Source organism: Oxyura jamaicensis, chromosome 4 (genome assembly GCF_011077185.1).
Source record: "Oxyura jamaicensis isolate SHBP4307 breed ruddy duck chromosome 4, BPBGC_Ojam_1.0, whole genome shotgun sequence".
Lineage (NCBI taxonomy): Eukaryota > Metazoa > Chordata > Aves > Anseriformes > Anatidae > Oxyura > Oxyura jamaicensis.
Window position 1 is genome coordinate 54,386,152 of NC_048896.1, and position 22,387 is coordinate 54,408,538.

The window sequence follows — 22,387 nt, forward strand, 5'->3', positions numbered from 1 at the left end:
CAAATTATCATAGAATATCCTGAGTTGGAAGGGACCCTTAAGGATCATCAAGTCCAACTCTTGACACCGCACAGGTCTACCCAAAAGTTCAGACCATGTGACTAAGTGCACAGTCCAATCTCTTCTTAAATTCAGACAGGCTCGGTGCAGTGACAACTTCCCTGGGGAGCCTGTTCCAGTGTGCAACCACCCTCTCTGTGAAGAACCCCCTCCTGATGTCAAGCCTAAATTTCCCCTGCCTCAGCTTAACCCCGTTCCCGCGGGTCCTGTCACTGGTGTTAATGGAGAAAAGGTCTCCTGTCTCTCGACACCCCCTTACGAGGAAGTTGTAGACTGTGATGAGGTCTCCTCTCAGCCTCCTCTTCTCCAGGCTGAACAGGCCCAGTGACCTCAGCCGTTCTTCGTACGTCTTCCCCTCCAGGCCTATCACCATCTTCGTAGCCCTCCTCTGGACACTCTCCAACAGTTTCATGTCCTTTTTATACTGTGGTGCCCAGAACTGCACACAGTACTCGAGGTGAGGCCGCACCAGCGCAGAGTAGAGCGGGACAATCACCTCCCTTGACCTACTAGCGATGCCGTGCTTGATGCACCCCAGGACACGGTTGGCCCTCCTGGCTGCCAGGGCACACTGCTGGCTCATATTCAACTTGCTGTCTACCACGACCCCATGATACTATCAAACTAAATGATACTAAATGATACTATCAAACAGGTCATTATCATGTAATCGGTATGTCTTTTTTCTCAGCAGACCCCTAAGAAAGCCTGGGGAGTGCTGTTATTTCCACTAAGGCTGTCAGATCAGAATACTAGCAAAACCAAATTTAGGTTCAAGGCAAAGATTTGTGTAATTGGGAATAGTATAAATGTTTCCTACTTGCACAGACTGCCTAATCCACCCAAGGTGACATGTCATTCTGCGTGTGCAAACATTTCTCTAATAATAATCCCACCACTTGCTTTAAGGAGATTCTACGTGAGAAGTCAAATTGACAGTTTTGAGTAGACTGTGGTCACTGGGATATCAGAGCATGTATTTTATTTCTCCCTTGCTACTCACATATGTGGCTGGGAAAGTACCCAGTGCTCATCACCTTCATACCAGGGCATCCCAATGGGTTGTACTTTCAGGAAGGAAGTGCCCTGGCAGCCCAACATGAAAGTGAGAAGTCTTTTAGTCCAATGAGTTCTAGTGGCTCTCAGACACAGAGTACCTGATTCTCCGTTGCTTTTTTATCACAAGACTTGCAATATAGCATGTCTAATATATTGCAGTTTACTCAATTTTGACCTCTCTGTGATTCCAGAAGGGAAATACTGGAGGAAATTAGGGAATCTCTTTTCATTTCTGACCTGAAACGTATGCTTCTTTGATTAGACTTTGAATGTGGCTAGATATTCTGCACCAGCTCCCAGGGCTTCCTTTTCATCTGTATACTCTGCCAGTAGTAGGTTTTTTATTAATATTTAGAAAGTTTGCCTCCAGCAGTACTAAAACGTGCATCAGAGGACAACAGTTGTTTACTGTGTTTGAACTGAAGAATCTCACCCAGGAGATCTCATTCACTTGAAGTTTACATCTCTCAATCTCGACTTACAGAAAGAGATCGATGAATAACAATTGTCATTTCAGAGTTGCACCTCTCCAATTATTTATTTGGTTGTGTGTCTTCCCAGATGTACACATAATTGGATCAGACACTAAAAACCAGATTGCAGGTTTTTAATGACAGCAAACTCGTACCTCTTTATAATAAAAAAATAAAAAAAAAATAAACACACATCCATCTGTAAAATGATAATGACACAAGAGCTCTCCCAACCCTCCCTCCCCACCAAAAACAGTTAAAGTTAATTTATCTGCTTTAAGAAACTACATTATACTCAGTAGACAGCTGACAGGTTACCCTCGGGAAGATCCACGTTTGGACATGACTCAAGAATTTTTTTTTACTTCAGTCTGGCAGAGGCTACAAGTGTCACCCATGCTAAAACTGTGAGTATTGAAGATGATGTTGAGTCTCCCTGAGAGAGTTGCATCTACATTTGCTGCTCTCACTGCACCTTCTGGCAGCCAGTCTGAGCTGCTGACTCCAGACACTTCTGAAAGAGTGGGTGCAAAGATAAAAAAAAAAAAAAAAGGGGGGGGGGGGGCCAACAAAAATTAGAAATCCTACAGTTCTTGGAATTTTAGAATTTTAGGATGGGAAATAGTATGCCTTAGTATTTCTAGGTAGTGTGCTGTTTTCTCAAAATGCCTTCCCAAATGACTGGAACATTACAGCTTTTCTGGCCTCATAGATCTTTGCCTCATAGCTCTTTTTCTTGGACTCAGAAATCAGGTAAAGAGATGATTGAAGGAAAAGTATTCTAGTATTCCTAACATTATTTTTTTCTTTGTGAAAAAAAAAAAAAATGTTTTTGTTTTATCATTTATAATGAATTTGTGATATCGTGTTTTCCTTTGTGTTAAGGCTTCAGGAGAAAAAGAATTAAAATTAATTAGAAGATATGAAACAGTTTGGAATATAATCCTTTCCTTCTTGTTTCTACAAAAATAACAGGTGTGACTATAAAATAAAATTATATTTTTAAATATATATATGTATGTAAATAAATCCACATAATCAAGACTTTAATGCTGAGAAAGATGTTGGCCTCAGCTGCATGTGGAAGGGGCAGTAATGTTGAAGGAAATAAATCAAATCAAATCTCAGCTTATGTTTTTAGGAAATTTGTCAGTCTGGTTGTCTAGAATTCCTTTCATTAGTGGATCATATTAAACCTTCAAAAAGTATTGAATACAGGAATTGTAGAGAAGGGGAGGGAGCGTTTAAATTCTATTTATTTAAACTAAATAGCTTAGATATTAATAGTGAATTACAAGGAAGATTTTACCCTATGCCTTGAATATACTATGTGTGTGAAGAGTGAATTGATCTCCAAGCAATAAAAAGCACTGAAGTGTTATGGTCAGCTTACAACATTGCCATGCTTGCGTTGTGGTCCCAAATTAAGGATGTTGCATCTAAAATATGACTCATGATGGTTCAATTCATTCTTGTATTCCCTGTTAACTAATTATTACTGCCATGTTGTCAGGCAGGTGGAGGAGGTGTTCTAGAGTCTGAGGCACTAGTCTTCAGCTGTTGATGTTAAATGTTTCATTGCTAGCAGCTGGTAAGATTGCCTGTGTTGTTCACTAAACATCACTTCCAATCTGAACACATGCATTGAAAATCCAGAAATAGACAAACTGTACTTTCTCCCTCTTCCATCTTCTACATTTATTTACTTCAAAATTTGATAGTATCACAATGTCTAGTTTTCTAGTAACTACTTAGACTTCACTTTAAATTGCTGATTTATGATGAGTATAGTGAGCCAGTTACCTGAAGAACAGGAATTACTAAAAGCATTCAAAGCATACTAGGTTTTTGGTATTTCTTAGTTATGACAAAAAAAATATTCCTTTTTATTCCTTATTTCTTTCCTTCTCCTTCTTTATTAGAGTATTAGATCAGCGAAGTCTCTTACAACATAGTGTGGGTCTCAATGAAATTCTTGCACTCTTATGGTAATTGTATGGACCACACCGTGTGATCACATCAGTCTGGTTCAGTACAGAGCCTTCCCAATATTTCTAGGCCTCTGATAGAGGTAAGTCACCTACTGTAGTGCAAGGCCTGTTGAATGTTCTGGTAAATCAGTTCTTTCCCAAGGATGGGGATGAAAGTGAAAATGTTTGAAGATTAGGGTCCATGCAGATCTCCAACTTAACCAGGACAGCTCACTCACCTTTTTGCAGTTTTCCTATGTAGCCATTCCAGACTCCTTTAATCTGTCATCCAGTCCCTTGTAAAGCCTCCTGATAAGATGTTTGTTTTTACCACTTCATGAGTGTGTTTTTTGCTTTCCATACACTTATTACTGAGCTGAAATATGAAAGCATTATCTTTTCCCCCCTTAAAATATTTTAAGCCCATGTCTTTGTACAGCACGTGGCAGAAAGGCAGGGGTAGTAGTCTCAACTGCTACAAACATTATGGGTTCTTCCCAATCAGTCACTGAGTGTTATATCACCTGGAGGCAGTTGTGGTTGTGTTGATGGATGATCTCCTTATCCCTAGCAGCAAAAGTTAGAATTCCGTGGTGACACTAGGTTTTGTCATCGAAGTGTGATTGAACCAAAAATGCCACAAAACATTGTGCAGGCCTGTCTAGCCACTGTGGATGGAGCCTTACCTTGATATGGTTATTTCCTTTTGGACAAGAGAGTAGTTAATGCCATCTGTTATTTCTCTCAACCTTGATCCCTCTGCAGGATACAAATTAACTCTAAGGTCTATGATCTCTTGATTAGGACTGAGAACAAACAAACAAAAAATATCCTAGAGTTACAGGTGGAGTTGGGCTGGAAAAGGATGACCAAATTCTACTCTGAGGAAGTTTTCATCTGGGGAAGAGCTTAGCTGACTGTTTTAGGGCCAGTTTACAGTAATCTATTCTCCTTCCAGTTTAACGTGATTTCATATGACATTGGAAGGTGCTTTCTTCAGCTGAAAGTGGGTATACTCAGTAGTAAGCAAGTATTTGTACTGTTACTGGTAGTCAGATATCATTCAGCTATTCCCATAACTGAAAGAAACTGGTCCTGAGGGAAGAGCATTTAACTTGAGTTTAGTGCATATTTAGGTGAGGGTTAAGAATCCTTAACTGGTTATTTTGTCAAAAGCATCATGATACCAGTATGTCATAGCAGAGTCTTAACAAGGGCAATAAACAACTTCTGTCCCTGGGTAGCCTTCACTGAGGACAGACACAGTATATGAACTTCTGCCTCCTCAAAACTAACCATTGCAATCTGATTTGCCTGGAAAAAAAAAGCAGAGAAATCCTTAAGTTTGAGAACCAGAGATTAGCAGTATGTTGCCACTCTGGCAGCTATCTGCATGAACAAACTTTCTCTAATCCTGTATACTGGATTTTTCCAGATCTCACCACCCTTTCCTACCATGCAGTCACTGGACTGCATGTGATGCTATTCTGAAATTCAGCAGTAAAATTTCGGGTGCTCATTTGGCACTGTCTTTGCAGACAGAAACTCAGAAAACCCCTGTTTTGGCAGTTTAGAAGGCGTTTAATGCAATATATGCCTGCCTCTGCGGGCTTCTAAGTTTAAAAAAATGAAAAGCTTTTTGGCCTACCGATGTTGCCTTCACATCAACCCCTGAGAGAATTCTTCAGAAAGATAGCATAGCATAGAGAGTGTCCGAGAAGCGACCATTTATACACCTGCTTCATTTTGTTTATTGCAGTTGAAGATTATGGCAATTGAGAATTCTGAAATGTAGAGATGAGGAGAAAAGAGAACTGGAAATGCACAGGTTAAGGATTTTCTTCCGAGTATTTCCACTGCCTGTCTCTAACAGTTGTTTGACACTCTGATTCCTTGTGATTTCATAGCCTTAGTGATGACCTCTTTGTTTTGTACCAAAATCTCTTTTCCAAAGAAGAAATGCTGGAGCTTTTTGTGATTTGGAATGTGTTTCAGTAATGTAAGCAATAAAGTTTTAGGATAAATTGTTTGTTATAAAGACATTTAAGGGGAAAAAACTATACAATGAAGTAGGTAAGTAGAGCATCTAGCAATATTTCTGCTTTGGGTGTGAGAGATAATGGCATATGTTTCAGTGGTAATAAAAATGTTCTATTAAGTTCTCTGAATCCATCGCAATGTGATAGAAAACAGCAAATGATGAAACACTGCTTTGAGGGGAGCTTACACATCCAGTGAGCATAAAATAAACATATTAAAATAAATAAAAAAAAAAAAAAAAAAAAACTGTTTTCCAGTACTTATTGTTTTATCACTTCCATCATGGGTATAGGATAAAAGAAAACTCTTACTTGCTTGTTAGAAGAAGAAAGCTCTTACTTGAAGTTCTTACTTGGCAGATGTCAGTTGAAAGCTCTGCTATGGAATATGCTGCAATGTCAAACTCTGTTGGGTAATTTTAGACAAATGTGTCATGTGTGACATGGAAATATGGCATGCTGTACATTAGTGATTTCCCAAGTGTTTGGATCAGGTAGTAATGTGCTGAGAAAGTGCTCTTTATCTCTCCGCACTGTGTACTTGTATAGCAGTGGGGAAAGGCTTTTGGTAGAAATTACTTTAGTCAGAAAAAGAATCCATTTACAATATGTGCCTTCTAACATCTTTCAGACAATGCATTGTATTAAAGAGGCATTTTTTGATTAATGTTTTATAAACATTTTTCAGCATGACAGCTTAAAGTCCCTGTAAAATTGTAAATGCGTGCATAGTGCTCACTTCCATAAAGTCAAATGCCATCTCATAAAGTCTGGTTGGATCCTGTCAGTGACAGTGACACAGAATCAGTACCTTGGAGCATTAAAATTAATTTGCTTCATTTATATTACTGCCATGATAGCTAGATGAAAAGAGTCCTATATTTAAATTCTCTTAAAAATACCTTCAAATCTTTTAGGATTTTTATTATAATTATTTTACAGTTAACTAAATGTAGAGAAGCGCAGCATAATACTTTCATGGGCCTTTTACGAAGGTGACTACAAAATACGAAAGTGGGAAAAGGGAGCATGTGGGAGGTTGTACTGGGTGCAAAGCTGGAGGAAGGATTAAAAAGAAGCTTTCGGTTTTGTAGACTACTACAGGAACAGTGGCCTTAGACCAGGGCTGATAAACCACAGCCTTGAGACCAGATTGGAATACTCTAGAGCAATGGAGAGCAACCAGGGCTTTCCTATACCAGACCATAAGAGCAGTCTTCTCATTCCTCCTTGCTGTGGTTCTTCAGGTGTGCGAAGTTCTTGCGTGATGACACCGGGCTGGATGAGGATAGAGATGGAGAAAAGTGAACAGTACTCCGTGTCACAGGGATAACTCCCTTATCTTAGCTGCAGTGGGCCTGTACCCCATTTCTTCTCTCTGTCCTCTTGTCATACATAGTGAGTGAGGGTCTTTGGCAGAGGAGTTGAACCAAGCTGCTGGAAGCCTGTAACTTCATAAACTGGAGCAGCATGGATTGGTGTTTGTGATGTGAGACTTCAGACCATGACAGCAGTCTTAAAACTCACCAGTCTGTATACAACCTTTGTTAATTCCAGCATTCCTCTGTCAGTGTCAGTCAGGATGAAGACCCAAGAAAGTCAGTCCAACTTCCCTGAAATGCAGATAAGCATGATTTAATGGCTCCGTGAAAACAGAATGACAGATCCTTACAGGTGTCATTCCTTACACATGTGAATGCTTCATTCTATAAGTAAATGTCCTAGTGATACCGGGAGGCCACGGGGGAAGGGAGCATCTGCTGTGTACTTTGAGGAAACCAGAATTATAGCTATGCTAGTGGCTTGTTTTCTACAACAAGTGATTTGATCCTGTGCAAAATATTGCTTACCTTAGACTAAGCATATAGCTATCATATTCCATTAATACCAAGAACAACATGCTATAAAAATGAGGAAAAGAAGAACGGATAGCACGAAATAAAGATAGCAAGCTCCATTTTGCTTAGCACCTTTATTCCTTGCCATCTATCCCACAGATTTAAACTCTTCTTACAATAGCTCTTAATAGCTTCTTACAATGCTAATCTCATAATCTCATCTTGAAAATGCGTTCTGAGCTAAGATATAGCAAACAGCATCAGCCCAGTCATCAGCTGGGATTTATTTTTCTTTCTTTTTAGGTTGGGTTGTTGTTGTTTTCAAATGGTTTATTTAAAATCAATAAAAACCCACCCAGTTACTTATATTTTTAAGAGAGGAAAAAAATAGCTATTGAAAAATATTTTTCCTCAATAGGAATTGGTGTGAGCTTTATGCTCATGAAATGATACAATCATATCAATTATACTGATGCTTGCAGTTGTGATGTATTGGAATAAAAAAAATTTACATAATGTATTTTTAAAAATAAATAAAAAGTAAATAAAAAATATATTGGAAAAAAAAGTAAATAAAATCCCATGCTGTTTTGTTTAGGTTTGTGGTATTATGACTGACATAAGCATTTGTGACTGTAGTTTGTGGATCTCTGTCATGAAATATGTTTGGAGAGAGTTTCATACTGGCAAAGTTGGAATTGCAAAAATCAGAAGGTACATAAAAAGGGAACAGAGAATTTGCTTTTCTCTAAACTACTGCTTACCTGCAAAAATTAATTCTTCTTGTTTTCACTAGTTTAGTTTTTCCTAGTAAATAGCAGGAACTTTAATTGCACATTAGTGGCTTACAAGAACCTATTGTTGTGACATGTATTTAAACAAGCTGTGAATTAAGAACCTCTTTCCATCCTGCAATCTAATTACATTGTCACACTAATTATAGTATTTTGTATTTATATTTGACAACTTTAATTTTCTTTTCCTAGTTTACTGAAATAGCTTTCCTCTAGAGATTTTACCTTCTACTCTAGAATTTCTCCTATTTTATTTCAGCTAGAAAATGTACAGTAATTTAAAGAATGTCTCAGTCACTTTGGATCCATTCTGTTCATGTCTCCACCATTAGTCTTCTGTGTGATCTTAGGCTGGTCATCTTAGTGTTTTCAGATTCTTTGTAGGAGTCCTGTTCAGCATACTGAAGTGTTTTTAAATCTATGGATGACATTGCACCACCAGAATGCCAGGTCCTGTCTTATGAACATAAATATAGCATGTTCATAGGTTGGGACTCTAGTTTATTTTTCTATGGTTAGAGAACAGGAAAAGGCATGTTAGGGTGAAGTTGAGACTGGAAACAGACAATAAAATCATTATCTCTTTACAAAAACAATACGATGGGTATTTGAAGTAAATTACACTCCATAATAGAATGCAAATGCCCATTTAATTCCTATCAAAACAGTGCCTATTCCTAAGCCCTAGAAATCAGTGTTAATAATAAGCAGTCCTATTGTGTTGGTGATATGTTCTTGATACTGTTTTAAGGGTAATTATTTATTAGTATTGTGGTATTATGACTGACATAAGCATTTGTGACTGTAGTTTGTGGATCTCCATCATGAAATATTAAGTATGCAAGCCTTTATTTTTTTTGTTTTAGTCTTTTGCTGGAAATAGCCACATAAGAACAGGCAACTGATACGGGGATGAGGTTGTTAGTGGTTTAATGTGATGAAGCTAATTAAAGTAATTAAAAGAAATTGTGCTGTGGCAACTGTGAAGATTTTGGCAAGTTTAGCTATGTGTCAGCAATAAAGGGGTACTGGTGGTGTAAATATCCAGCAAATAAGCTATGCTTCCTCCCTAAGGAAGGGAGACACTTTTATTAAGGGAAATCTAGAAGGTTGGTGAGAACATAAATTTATTCAAGACATAGATAAAAGTTTGTTTTTTGTTTTTTGTTTTTTAATGGCAACTTTGGTTGATCTAAATCATCTGCTAATGGGGGAATGAAGGGCATGTGCCACAACCCTCAGCTTATTGTCACTGCTAAGAAAGAAGACAGAGATAAACTCTGTGAAAACTTTTGTCTAGTTTGGTTTGCTGCAAGGGTGATGCTGGTGGAAGATTCCTAGACTGACATGTAAACCAGGCAGAAAGTGAGGTATATTCTTAGGGGGCTCCTGAGGACGAGCAGCAACTCTTGTCTGTAACTGGTCAAACATGATGAGAGATGGTTGTGAGGATTGCCCATGCCCATGCTTTGTGGAGCAGGCAATGAAGTTGCAAGATTTAAACAGACCATTTTGAACAATTAAGTGTTCAGTGTCAGCTTAATCAGTTTCATTACTGCAAAAACTAAATCAAATGTAATCTTACATATCACTTCATCAAGTGGGAAGATTATGCGTGGAGATGTCTAATAGAAGTAGCACTGTTGAGCACAAATTCAAGCTCTTCAGAAAAATGGCCTATGTCTCTCTCTTAAAATCCACCTCTTCCAACACCTAGCAACTTCTTTACTCCAGCTGCTCTCTAATTTTTCATAGGTATGACCTCTTCATACTGCTCACTCAGTTCACTAAACCTTTTTTTCTCTCATGTTGTCTCTCTCCTGAAACATACAGGTAGAGCAGAGAGTTTTATTCTCTAACACGTGAGCACTCACCTGAGCAGTACTGTACTGTCCAACTTAACTGTGTGATTCAGTCTAAGGATGTCATTTGGCTACTTACCTCGCAGGGAGTGTGCCAGGAAAACACAACCTTCCTGTAGTGGTGAATGGTCTGAAGAAAAGGTTACAAGCAGGAGTTGGGCAGCTTGGATGGAGGACAATCATAAAAATATGAAGCAGCATAGCAAGATAAAGTCATAAACAGTACAGACCTATGCTTGGCAACTGAGCATTCATGCTGTAGCACAGATGTATTTTATATCAAGTCTTCAGCAGGAGTTTGCAGCTATCAACAAAATTAGAAAATATCTTTATGGCATTCCCCTACTGCTTCCTTTCTGGCAGAGCTTTCTCTGCAATGTATTTTTTTTTTGTTCTTGTTGTTGCTGTTCATTTTCTTCCAGTTGTTTGTTTTGTTTTGTGTTTTTTGGTAGTTTTTTTTTTTAAAAAAAAAAATACATATATACATATATATATATACAACTTCTGTGCCTTCATGTTGTGTTTTCTTGGAGGGGATTGGCTGGTTGGGTTGTTTTGCAAAACGTTTTGCTTTTGTCCTTGACTTGAAATCTGAACTGAGAATCTGTCTCCTGTTTTTCTGCCTGCAGGGATTCCAATGCTGAAGATAGTATTTGCGGGTTATGAGCACCTGTCCTTAATTTCTGTTCCCTTACTCATCTATCATCCTGCTCAGATTCTTCTTGGCAGTCTTTTGGTACCAACAATAAAATCTTGGATGGTTTCTAGGCAAAAGGTAAGAGTTGCTCTTTTTGATTCATAATAGAAAGTCTGCTGTGAGGAAAAAATAACCTAAACACAAGTCTTAAACTCTTCAGGTTCCTTCTTGTAGATCCCATGGTAGGGATTTTTCTGGTTTTTTTTACTTGCTTTATGACAGCGATAGTCACAATAGTGCTACATTAAAAAGGATTAACTTTATCCCCTTGTCTTTGTAAAGGTTCAAATCCAGAAGTTAGACCTCTACAGCTTGTTCCTTTCACATCAGCAAGCATTCAAATTATGAATTCAGATTATACGCAGTAAAAATGGCTCTGTTCAAGTAATCGCTGCTTTGGATCTCTCTTACGGAGACATGACAAAGATATGTCTGCTGACGTGGGAACTGGGGGGATCAGGAAAAATGAGGGCCCATTGTGAATGTAATTGAAGCAGAACGAGAACTTTTTAATGGCGGTGGGGTTTTTTTCTTACTCAGGTCACCCTTTACAATAGCAAGAAGTCTACAGAAGTTTGCTGCATCGCATCTCATGACAAGAATACAGCCTGGGGTAGCTTGTAGGATTACGGTCTGTAACCTAGAGGTTTTTGCAGTGGCATCAGTGATTCAGGTTGCAATTATTTCAGTACTGATTGAAGCTATTCACATCTAACGGCCATTCTGTGATTTGTATGAAATTGCAGTAGCTTCTGTCAGGTGCTCAGAACACTAGTAGCCACCTCACAGGCTAGCATTTGCAACTGATTATAGAGCTTTCTTTAATGTTTTGAGAGGATAAGGTGATGAGTGGCTGTGACAATAGAAGTAATCTTTGACAGTCATTTTAGGTGAAGTTTGAGACATATTGTGGAAAGCCTAGCTCCACCAGTCCTCTGAATTCTTCACTTGTCAGCAGTGAAGCTTTTTTGATGTCTTCTGTGTTTCCAATTTTCAGCAAAATTCAGTGGGCTGCCATTTTACTAGCTTCACTTCAGTAAAATCACCTTGCTAACTTGAATTCTAATCCTCAAATTACTCACTTTGTGTGGCTCCATTTTGGTTACCTGAATTATGAAAAGTGGGAAAGCTCCCACCCAGTTTTCCAGAACTGAGTCCAGATATCAGGTGTTGTTAAGCTATACTTATCTTAGCATCCAAAAATGGAAAATTGTAAATCATATTTATTTTTGAGATTCCATCAGTTTCATGTAGTGATAACTACTTAAATATCAGAATTAATTAATTATCAGAAATAATCAGGAGACATGTTGTTTAAAGAAAATTGCCTGCTGTTCCTGAAGAATGATAGCCCGAAGCTGACGCTACCAGTGGCAGAACGATCCCTGCAATGCTGGCTTCTCTTCATTGTCTAGCTGCTCCCTGCTGCCAAGTCCAGGAGTGTGGCTGGAGTTCATCCAGACCTCCCTGATCCTCAGGGGTGGTAATGGCCTTCAAGGGCTGCTGTCAGTTGCTGCAAGTTAACACAGCCTTTAAACAGGGCATCAGAAAAGTCAGCCCAGTACTGGAGAGATTTACAGTTCACCAGCACTAGTTTCTTATTCATTAAGCTTCAAATAAACCTTCTGTGCTAATCAGACTGTAATGCTACCATAGAGCCACTTCAGGGGATTGTTGTTCTGTTGCAGCAGATTTATCAGTTGGTCTTCTGTATTATTCACAAATGTTATTTTAATTACTCTCATAAGAAAAATCAATGAGGTTGGGTCTGGTACAGTTGCAATAAGTATAATAGAAGTGAATATTGTGACTGGATAATGGTCTCCTGCTTTGAAAATAAACATGTCAGCATCACCCTTGATGTTTATTTTCTATAAACACCTTGGCTTCATTTTGGCATCTCTCTTGCAGGGGGAGACGGTTATCCAGTCACAGTACTCAACTGCAGTGACATTCTTACTTAATTATGATAGTACATGTGATCTGGTTGTATGAAATTGAATTTAAATATTTAGAGGTTCATCTGCAGTACGGTATTTCTAGTTTGTAAATATGGCAGCAGAATCTGCCAAACTACAAAGTTAAAATATTGTTTCCCCAAACAAAATGTGGAATGATGTCTCTCTCCAAAGTCTCTTGCTGAATAATATCCAAAAGACTAATCTCAAATGGCTAGATTTAACAATAGTTAAATGCTGGTGTTTCTGAAAGCTGGTGTTTCTGAGGGGAATATAGCCTATTTATTTTTAAAGGTTTAGATTTTTTTAAGGGTTTACATGTGTGTTAGTGTTTTTTCAGCAGTGTGTACAAGCTTGAAATGTACAATATTAAAGGTTAATATCTACAATAAGAAGACCCATCAGACTTATCTCTCAGACTGAAAATTGCTTGTTTAGCCAACAGTCCTTCAGAAATAAGGGTCTTGCCCATCAAGCAAATGTCAGTCTGTCAGGGCACTTCCCCCAAAAGGACACGGAAAGCAAAGGTTCCAAATTTGATGAATTTCCCTATCAGGCCACAAGAAACACCGAGTATTTTTTGTTGAACAACACACCAAAAGAAGGCATCCTGCACACTGCTCACATCTGTATAAAGGAGTAGCTGAAAACCTAACCCCATTTAAGCCTGTAACACTTGCCTCCTAGGTTAGAGAGGGTGCTTCCTGCCAAACTGGAAGCATGACCACCTATCATTTGAGTTGAACCTCTGTCACATACTGAATAGTTCAGCTACCATAATTGGCTGACCCTGCCATCGCTTCAAGGTTTCTCCATGGGGTTTCTCTCCTCCTTATAAAAACATTTGGTAAGAGCAGATTAAAGCTACAGACATTTTAAACAAGATCCTCAGGTGTCAGTCACCTGGCATAAGATCAGCTCTGGACTTGGCTTACTCTTACCTATTCTCAGAAAGGAATGTGTAAACATCCAAGGTGCATGACATCCACCACTGTAACAGTGACTATGCTCTGAGCAGGCTTTGAGCCACGTGGAAGGAGGCCAGGGACCAAAAAAAAGGTATTTGCAGAAGTTCTCATCGCAGTCTTTCCGCTGATTAGCTCAGAAGCTCTTATACCGGTGCCACAGGTGGTTTCTTGACTGGGGTCCCAACAGTTGCTTTCTAAAAGACATCTGAGACCCATCCCAGTTTCCTTCACTGGCTATCTAGCCATATTCCTTAAGGTTCCTCTGTCATGTCTGTCTGCATATGAGGAGGTTGTGGTGGGCTATCAGAGATAAAAAAAAAAAAAAATCGTCACAAAAAACAGTGGCCTATTAGCTGCACTCACCATCCCAGAAGTACATGGAGTATTTTGTCAACCCTCCGTAAAAAGCTTGTCTTGTACCGTTGATCTTCTTTTAATATAAAAAAGTGACTGTTTTTTTTTTCTTTCCCTGTTCACAGGCACTGAAGTTAACCAGGCAGCCCAAAGTACCTGTGAAGGTATAATGATGGAGATGGCCTGTGTCACAGTGAATGTATATATGTACTATACTGTACACACAGACAATTGAGACAACTGGGTATTTGTGAATGTTGCTTCAGTGCATATTTTATTTTTATATATACATATATATATCTATATATTAAAACAATACCTGTTAAGTGCCTTACAGATGCATTTTTGGCAAAAGCATTGTTTCCAGAAGCCACTTTGTTGGTTACTGCAAGAAGTTGTACAGTATTTTGGAGTCCTCAGTTTTTATTTTTCTAACAGAGTGAAATGAAGAGGTCATGACTAACAGCTGTTTCTTCCATTACCCCTGCTTTGATGCCAGGGTGCACCAGCTGTAAGTTTCTGTTTTAAACTAGCCAAAATGACCAGAAGTCTATCCCACTGCTGGCTTACCCTGGAGAAGAGCTTTCTTGAAGGTTTTTTCAAGATTGACTTGAATTCCTGTGTGATACTGTTACACTCCCTAGTCATATGACTGTGACATGCCTTTTTCTTCTGAGTTTGTGTATACTCAGCATGGGGCCATCTATTGGATAGAAGCTGAGAAGCATGAATTATTTGCATTTGTTGACACAGTTGTCTAGACATTCCTTCAAAGTTAATGGTTTCTCAAGAAAATTCTTTCAATTCCATTGTATGATATTGTGCCATTGTATATCTTAAATGCCTCATAAGCTTCTTCGAAGAAATGGTCTGGTGCTTGGGTTATGAGTGAAATATTTGTGTTTGTAGCTAGGAGATCTTTTATAATTTACCCTGAAGAACCCAATTTTTTGTTTTTCTTTTTTCTTTTTGTTGTTGTTGTTTCTGTTTTTGTTTTTCTTCCCCTGGTGCAATGCACAGAGATCTACGGTGACAGAATTTAGGATGTTAATATCGAAGCAGAGTCTTTATTGTAGTAAGCCAAGCTATATTGCTGCATTGGTAATGAATAATAGCTTGTGAGGATAAGAGTTGACAATTATTTTGTTGCCAATTAAAAACATCCTTACAGTAACAGGAACACTATCTTAGCTAATTTGACAATCAGTCACAACTTTTTAGAAAATCAAATGTTACCTTTTTTTAGTGAAACTATGTAAAACATATACAAAACATTATTTCTAAGGGGAGAGTTAAAGAGATGGGAACACAGGCATATATTTTAAGCACCTAGCCAGCACTGCATCTTGTCTGGGAGATTAAGATTTCAGAAGAGGACTCTACACTAGACTCTCAGGGCTCCTATCTGCAAAAGCTGTGCTGGCAGTTGTGGATTAAAACATTAAAAGGAATGAAAGAAATTGGTCAAATGCAGATCGATATAAGTGCAGAAATGTCAGGTGTGTCACAGTTAACATTGCAGCAAATGGTGCAACTGAGCCGATCTTTAGCAGATGTAAATTATTATAGCTCTGATAAGGCTATAGGCATTTATGCAAGCTAAAGGTCTTTTTTATGAGAATAGGCATGTGAAATTCATATCCTTTTGCCTTACTGAAAAACAAATAATCTTTGGTTTACCTAGTATGTTTTCTCTAGTCTGGTATTCCTGTGAACAACAGGAAAGCAGTCTGGTACCAATCACCAGTGCTCTACCTGATGGTCTGTCAGTGCAAGACTGCTCTGTTGCCATCTGTGTGAGAAACTATCTGGAGCCGACAGTGTCACCTTATTCAAAATTGTCGTCACTGATAAAACAACCACACAACAAAGGTACGTGATGTGGTAATAAGCTGAATTCTGTCCGTTCCCTGGAGAGGAATCAAACTGCACACTGAGTATGTGGGAGGGCTGAGAGACACCCCCAGTGTCCTCCAGGGCTGTGCTCTCTTCTCACTAGCCAGTAATGCAAAGGACAGCAGGCAGTGAGCTCACAGTTTGGATTAGCATGTCCCTAGATGGCAGTCAGATCCACCAACAGGCTAACCTGGGAGGTAACTGGAGAGAGTAATATGCATGTTCCTGGGCCCTTTCTTAAAAATTCCATTGTCTGTGCTTAAAAACCCTCCTTGCAGCAGAGTCCAGACTCAGGACAGCTCCTTTTTTGTTTGCTATAAACCTGAACGTCCAGAATGTTGTAAGGACTTAATCCCACTGAAATTAATGTCTCTTTCCATTGGTTTTGAATGGCAAAGCAACAGTCCCAGGAAGAGGGACGGCTTTTTTTTTTTTTTTTTTTTAATATACAGGACAAGTTCAAGCATACAGTAAAGCATACAGTAATTTAGTGTGGTTGTGTTGGCACTAAATAGTCAGAACACTGCAGCTACCCTCACTGAGCTACCTCTGTGTACTGAATCTCCTACTTTCAGTACATCCAACGACTTGCTTAGATTCCACTGCAAACTTCCTTTCTTTGTTAAATACTTTCTGCATTTAAGAATATTTCAGACTGTTCTAAGGTGGAGTTCTGTTAAAGCCTTTACCAAGTCATTTTTGCTTGGGGCAACGTAAATGTTGTGTATAAGAGGTGTTGATCTAAAGGGAATATGAAGCAAAAGTGAAATACATGTTTTAAATCCAATACTTAATGAAACTTTATTATGCATATCAATTCTGTTATGTTTAAAGACTATTAAGATATTTGTTTTCTGACTTGCTATGCTGATATGTCCTTAATAAACAGAATGATTTTGAATTTAATTTTGCAAAGAGGAAAACAAGATAAAATTACTTGTTGAGGTCAACGTTTTACCTGTTACCTATGTTTTTTTGTTTTGTTTTGTTTGTTTTTGTGAGAAAGCTTTTAAATTGTTTGCTTGTCCTTTAAAAAAAATCTGTGAACTGTACTGAAATATTTTATGGACTAAACTTGGGGAAAGAAAGTTCTCAGAATACTGTAAATTATAATCAAATGTTAATTCGTTGAATTCCAACAATTTTTCAGTAGAGAGTTAGGAACATTTTTTAAATAATTTTTTTAGCCTTAAATTTAACAGAGATATCTGGTATAGAAAATAATCAGACAAAACTGGTGGCAAATGAGGACTTGATATAAAAAACATAAGTATTTTATTGATCATTAATACTTAGCTTTTACATATCTGTAATCCTGTCTAACGTTATCAGAGCTAAAAAAAAAAAAAGGACAATAAAACAGCACTTCAGAGTTCACAGGGAATCTTGGCACCGTGTGTTGAGTTAATCAAACATTTAATTTTCCTTTTTGTGCAGTAAATTGAGAAGCTTATGATGACCCCAGTAATAGGTCCAAGATAAATATTTTTTTACATATTTAAAATCAAGATCTTTATTTTCTGGTTGTAATTCTTCTTATATATCCTTTAGCTCATGTGAATAGGTTATATGACAGAAAAGCCACAGTCTCAGCAGAAGCTGGGTAGTTGTGATTGTTCACGGACCAAAAGGAGAGTAATCTAGCAGTTTGGTTTTACAGAAGTAATCCCCTCAGTTATTAGAGCAGTCAGAGAAAGAGGAACTTTTATTTGTGTATGGTTTTCTGTGAAAATATCTTGGCAGCAGGAGGTTAGAAGGCAAGATGAAATATTGTCTGTCTGCAAGCACTTTTATTTATGTGTAAGTGCATACGTGCATAAAATATGAGCAGTTACATGTGTAGAAATACTAGAAAGTACCAAGTCCCTGGTATACATTTTTTTGCAAGTTTGCATATGGAGAGAGAGACTTTTTTTTTTGCTGTTTTTCTGACATTAAAAATGAAATTTCAGACACCGAATTGTCTTTTGTATTGAATCATAATCTTATATAGAACCTTTACAGCAGGTGATCACAGCATTGTATTTGTAAACTGTGGACTATTTTGCACTTAAATAGATGTTGATGCATTTGGGAATTACAACACAGTAAGAGGCTAAATCACGGTTTCACCATTTTGTTATAATCCAAATGTATTTATATTACTATTATTATAAAGTGCCAGAAACACACAGAGACCTTTTGTAAACACAGTAGACAAGAGACCTTGGTTACACTTGCACATCTCCAGTGAAAAGGCTGTTAAGCTGTGGAGTATTCTCCCAAGGGAAGCTGTTTGAAAAGCCCTGCCATTGTTCTAACAATGCTCTGTTATAATGTAGCTTATGAAGAGAGTTAAATAAAGAGTATTTTATATTTTATATTTGATGGCCTGCTTTTTCCAGCATGTAACAAACCTAATCTCTTTTGTCCCTATTTCCACGGGTAGCCCCAGTCTCCCAGACCAAAGGTACGGCATCTTACTGGCACAATGTCTGAAGAGGGAGATTGTCTCCTCTTTATAGTTTTTTTTTGTGAACCACATATCACTTGTGATTGTTAGACTGTGAGCTCTTCTGAGGAGGCATTTTGAATTTTTTTTTTAAGTTTTTATATAAAGTTACTCTACAATTCTCATTCAGCAGAGAACACCCTACCTGATGGTAAGTAATGGTGAGTAGTAGGAACAAGTACTATCCATTGGGTGTAGATCTGCAGGAGTAGAAAAGGAAATGCCAGGAAATAGAGGTGTGAGGCATTGCTACAAGCAGGTCTGCTTCATGCTGGAATGTAGAGCTGTAGCAGAGGTCACAAAATCAGCCTCTAAATTGTTCTTTTGCCAGAAAGGTGGAGAGTGAGATCTTCAGTGAGAAGTGAAATTAAATTTGCTAGTGATTAAAAGGATAAGAGAGATGTGTTGGAAGCAATTGGTGCCAATGAGGCCTCTCAGCTGCTCCCCTAAGCAAATTGCAGTCTCGGTGGAATATCGGCTTCTCAGTCCATCAAATTGCAGTAATCAAGTCTGGAGCTGATGGGAGCATGAGTCACCACTTAATTTTCTCATCAGTGGAGGCCAAGTTTTCAAAATATTTTTAGATGCATTTCTGTAGAGATTTCTGCCAGCCAGTGACCTATAAGAGTGACAAGGAAATGAGCAGTAACTGCTCTTGAATCACACTCTGCTCCCTGCCACCTACCCTGCTGGCTGCTGTTTTGGGCATGGAGGGCAGGTAGACCGAAGGTCTTTGTCATCATTGTGCAGAAAAGAGCCCCACTGAGTTGATCCCAACATCAGCATTTGCTAAGTGAAGTACTGTTCCTAGATTCCAGTATTTCTCCTGAAGCTGGGCTCAGCTCACCTAAGAAAAAAAAAAAAAAAAAAAAAAAAAGTCAGTGCAAGCTCTTACTGAAAAGCAATATAATAAAAGAGAACAACTTGGCTATTAAAATAACCTATTTAACTCTTAACATGTCTGGTAGGTCCAAATCAGCTCTGGCTCTGTGTTGCTAGCCCAAACTGGAAGCAAGCAAGAGATTAGGAACTCGTTGTTATCCCTGCTCAGAGAGGCAGCCAATACTTAGCAGCCACAGTACACAGAAGAGGTCGTCTGTCTCCAAGGCATCCTGCGCTGGTGCATATTGTCTGCTCTTTACCTGTGTTCAGAGGTGCCACCTGGCAAAACCATTTTTCACCCAGTGAAGAAGAAAAAACCCTCTCTGGACAGCATCAGCTGTGGGTGGTCTCCAGTGAGTATAATTGTGATGAAATCAAAGGCTTGCAGATGTCAGCATGCAGATGTTCATCTCTGTAAGAGAAAAATTACTATTTATGGTCAGTTTTCTTATGAGATGGTTCCAAGTTCTCAAGGAAATCAACTCTTAACAGGAAGAAGACGGGCTGCCGTGAAGGAAAGATGATTTCATTGATGGGATTTAAAAAATTACGGAGGTCATGTGAGAGCTGGCCTTTTGCCAGAGGAATTGTAGAAAATAAAATTTGAGAGTCCCGTGACAATAATTGGGTAAGAAATTCTATTGATAAAAGCTTTTACAATTCTGTGCTCTGTCCATTCCTTAGCATTGTGACTGCAGTCCTTCCCAGTCAGTGTCCTTTGTCTGCTGCGCAGCCCATACCCGATGTTCCAAAATTGTGTCTCATTTCCTGGGGCCTTCCCCATGTAGCTCTGCTTCTCACCAGTAGTGCTTAATGATATCTGCAATGACATGTCTTTTTTTCCCCTATCTTCAACCTGACACTGAAGAACTTTAGACATGCAAATTTTAATTCTTACATTCTTCATCAGGACTCGCAGCTCCCCTGTGCCAGTGCCACCACACGCGTGGGCCTGCAGCTGGCTGTTGGATCTATCGCAGTCGCTGCTGCTCCATCGGGCAGTCCCACCTTTGCTGACTGTTTCCTTTAGCCTTGGTGGTAATTTAGGCAGTACATATAAATAGCTGCTAAAACTAAGGGATTCTGGAAAAAATGCATCTCAGTCAGCGATCAAAGGATTCTCTAGGAAATAAATCCAGAGTCAAGATAACATTTTTCCAAGAGCAGAGTCTAACCCTCCTCTGCGTTCTCAGCTGTCCGATGCAATGTAGCATTGCTGAGCGGGATTCAAGTCTGGATTGATACCCCAGAGCCAAAGCCTCCACCCAGTCTTGGTGCTGATGGCAGCATGTAAAATGTATGTATCAATTACGGTGTGATATGTTTTGCCAAGATCTTCAGCAAATTGTTGCCTGCTCTGTTTCATGGTGTTGCTTTAAATTAGAATAATTTCAGGAGGAACTCAATAATTGTAAGAATTACAAAAAACCTTTTTTTTTTTAGTGAAATATTTTATATATTTCTGTTTCAGATTGAGAAATAAACTGTAATTTCCAAATAGTGTCTCAGAATCAGAAAGATGCATGTACAGCATTTGCTCATGCATTCACTCTGTCCCCTCCGCAGAACACATGTACAGCCTTTCAAGTACTCGCAGAGTTGTCTGAAGTGCCCTTTAGGAAAATGGTCTAACATCTCCGTTTAGGTCCAATTCCTCGATAAATATATCCCAGAGGCATAATAGTGTACTAAAAATAAGAGTATGACAATTTCAGCCAGCTAATACGGTAAGTCTGTTTGATGCAGCTCATGGAGTGTTAACGTGGGAAGTCTGTGTCTTTTCAGCTCAGCCTACGAGTATCAAGCACGGCTCTTCCTCCAAGACGGAGTCAAATCCCACAGCCACATTAACAGCAACGTGGGAGCAGTACTTCCCCAGCGCGCTCGTATTCGTGCCACCCTGTGTTTACAAACTCCTCTCCTTCTGGCCCTTCCCAATGTAAAAACATCGCCGAGTTGTGATACATGAGGTGTTTGTGAGTCAGCGGAACAGAAGTGCTGCAGTCTGTGGAGTCTTCGACCTGATCATGTTTCAGATCGGGTAGTGCGCATTTGTGATGCACGGCGCTAACGCATAGCCTCTCCACTTACGGAGGGCACAAAGAGCTGTGTGTTGTTATGCAGTCATATATAAACGTGCCCAAATAATCTCATTCAAAGTATCTAACAGGGCATGGTTCTAAAAACAGCAAAATTCTAATCTTACTCGTACCATTCCTGGGCAGATTTTTAAGTAACTTTTTTTTTTTTTTTTTTTAAAGTAAGGTACATATTGCATGTAGGACTACTCTCCCCGTGTAACAGTATGTGTATTAAACCACTACCCTATATGTTCTATAATTTAAAATTTTGCATGTATATAAGAAGTTGTGCTTGTCTAGCTATTATTTTTGGCAGCAAACTCTCTCTGGTAATTCATCCCATTTGAATTTTTAGCTTTGCCTTATAAATAAATATGCTCCAGTGTACTGCAAGCAGCAGCTTTCTGTGTTTAAAAATTAAATTTTGTGAGAAATTTCAATGCATTTTTCAATATCAGTGAAAATATTCACAATTTAGTTTGTTCAGATGGTATAGCAGTGTTGTTTGAATAGCTGCTGTTCAGAATGTGTTTGAAATTTTTTCAGAAGCCCAAATTTAGGGGTTTATTGTCTTAGTAACAAAATGTTTGCTCTGAACAAAATCCCAGAAGCACAATACATTAGCAGAGAGAAAAGAGTATTTATAGCCAATAATTCAGCTGAACTCTTTTATAAATTATGACTGTAAAGAAAGACAAAAGGGTGCCTTTTTAAAACCTTTTGGCAGCTTCTGGTTCCAGCGATGTTGAGTAAGGTAAGTAATGTTCTTTTGATTAACAGTCAAGCCTTGAGTGGTTTTCGTTTAAAAAAGTCTTTATTAAGCTTTTTTCTCAGTCATCTTTTTTGTTCTGTTTTGAATGGACTTCCATCTGAAGAAAACTTCCCATGACTTTTTAGCCTGCATTAAATTCACGCTGACAGATGAGAATTATTATTAATTTGCTCCAGAAAGAATTAACAGGCCG

At 38.6% G+C, this 22,387-nt stretch overlaps 1 protein-coding gene across 5 annotated transcripts in view; it reads left to right on the forward strand.

Moving 5' to 3' along the window:
- SLC10A7 (solute carrier family 10 member 7) overlaps window positions 1-18,328 on the forward strand; it is a 148,646-nt gene extending 130,318 nt beyond the window's left edge. For all 5 annotated transcript variants that reach the window (XM_035325252.1, XM_035325251.1, XM_035325253.1 and 2 more), the window contains 2 exons: window positions 10,725-10,870; window positions 14,198-18,328. In XM_035325252.1, the coding sequence (XP_035181143.1) occupies window positions 10,725-10,870; window positions 14,198-14,242 (191 nt within the window). In that variant the 3' untranslated portion in view covers window positions 14,243-18,328. The remainder of the gene's footprint in view (window positions 1-10,724; window positions 10,871-14,197) is intronic.
- The last annotated feature ends 4,059 nt before the right edge of the window (window positions 18,329-22,387 follow it).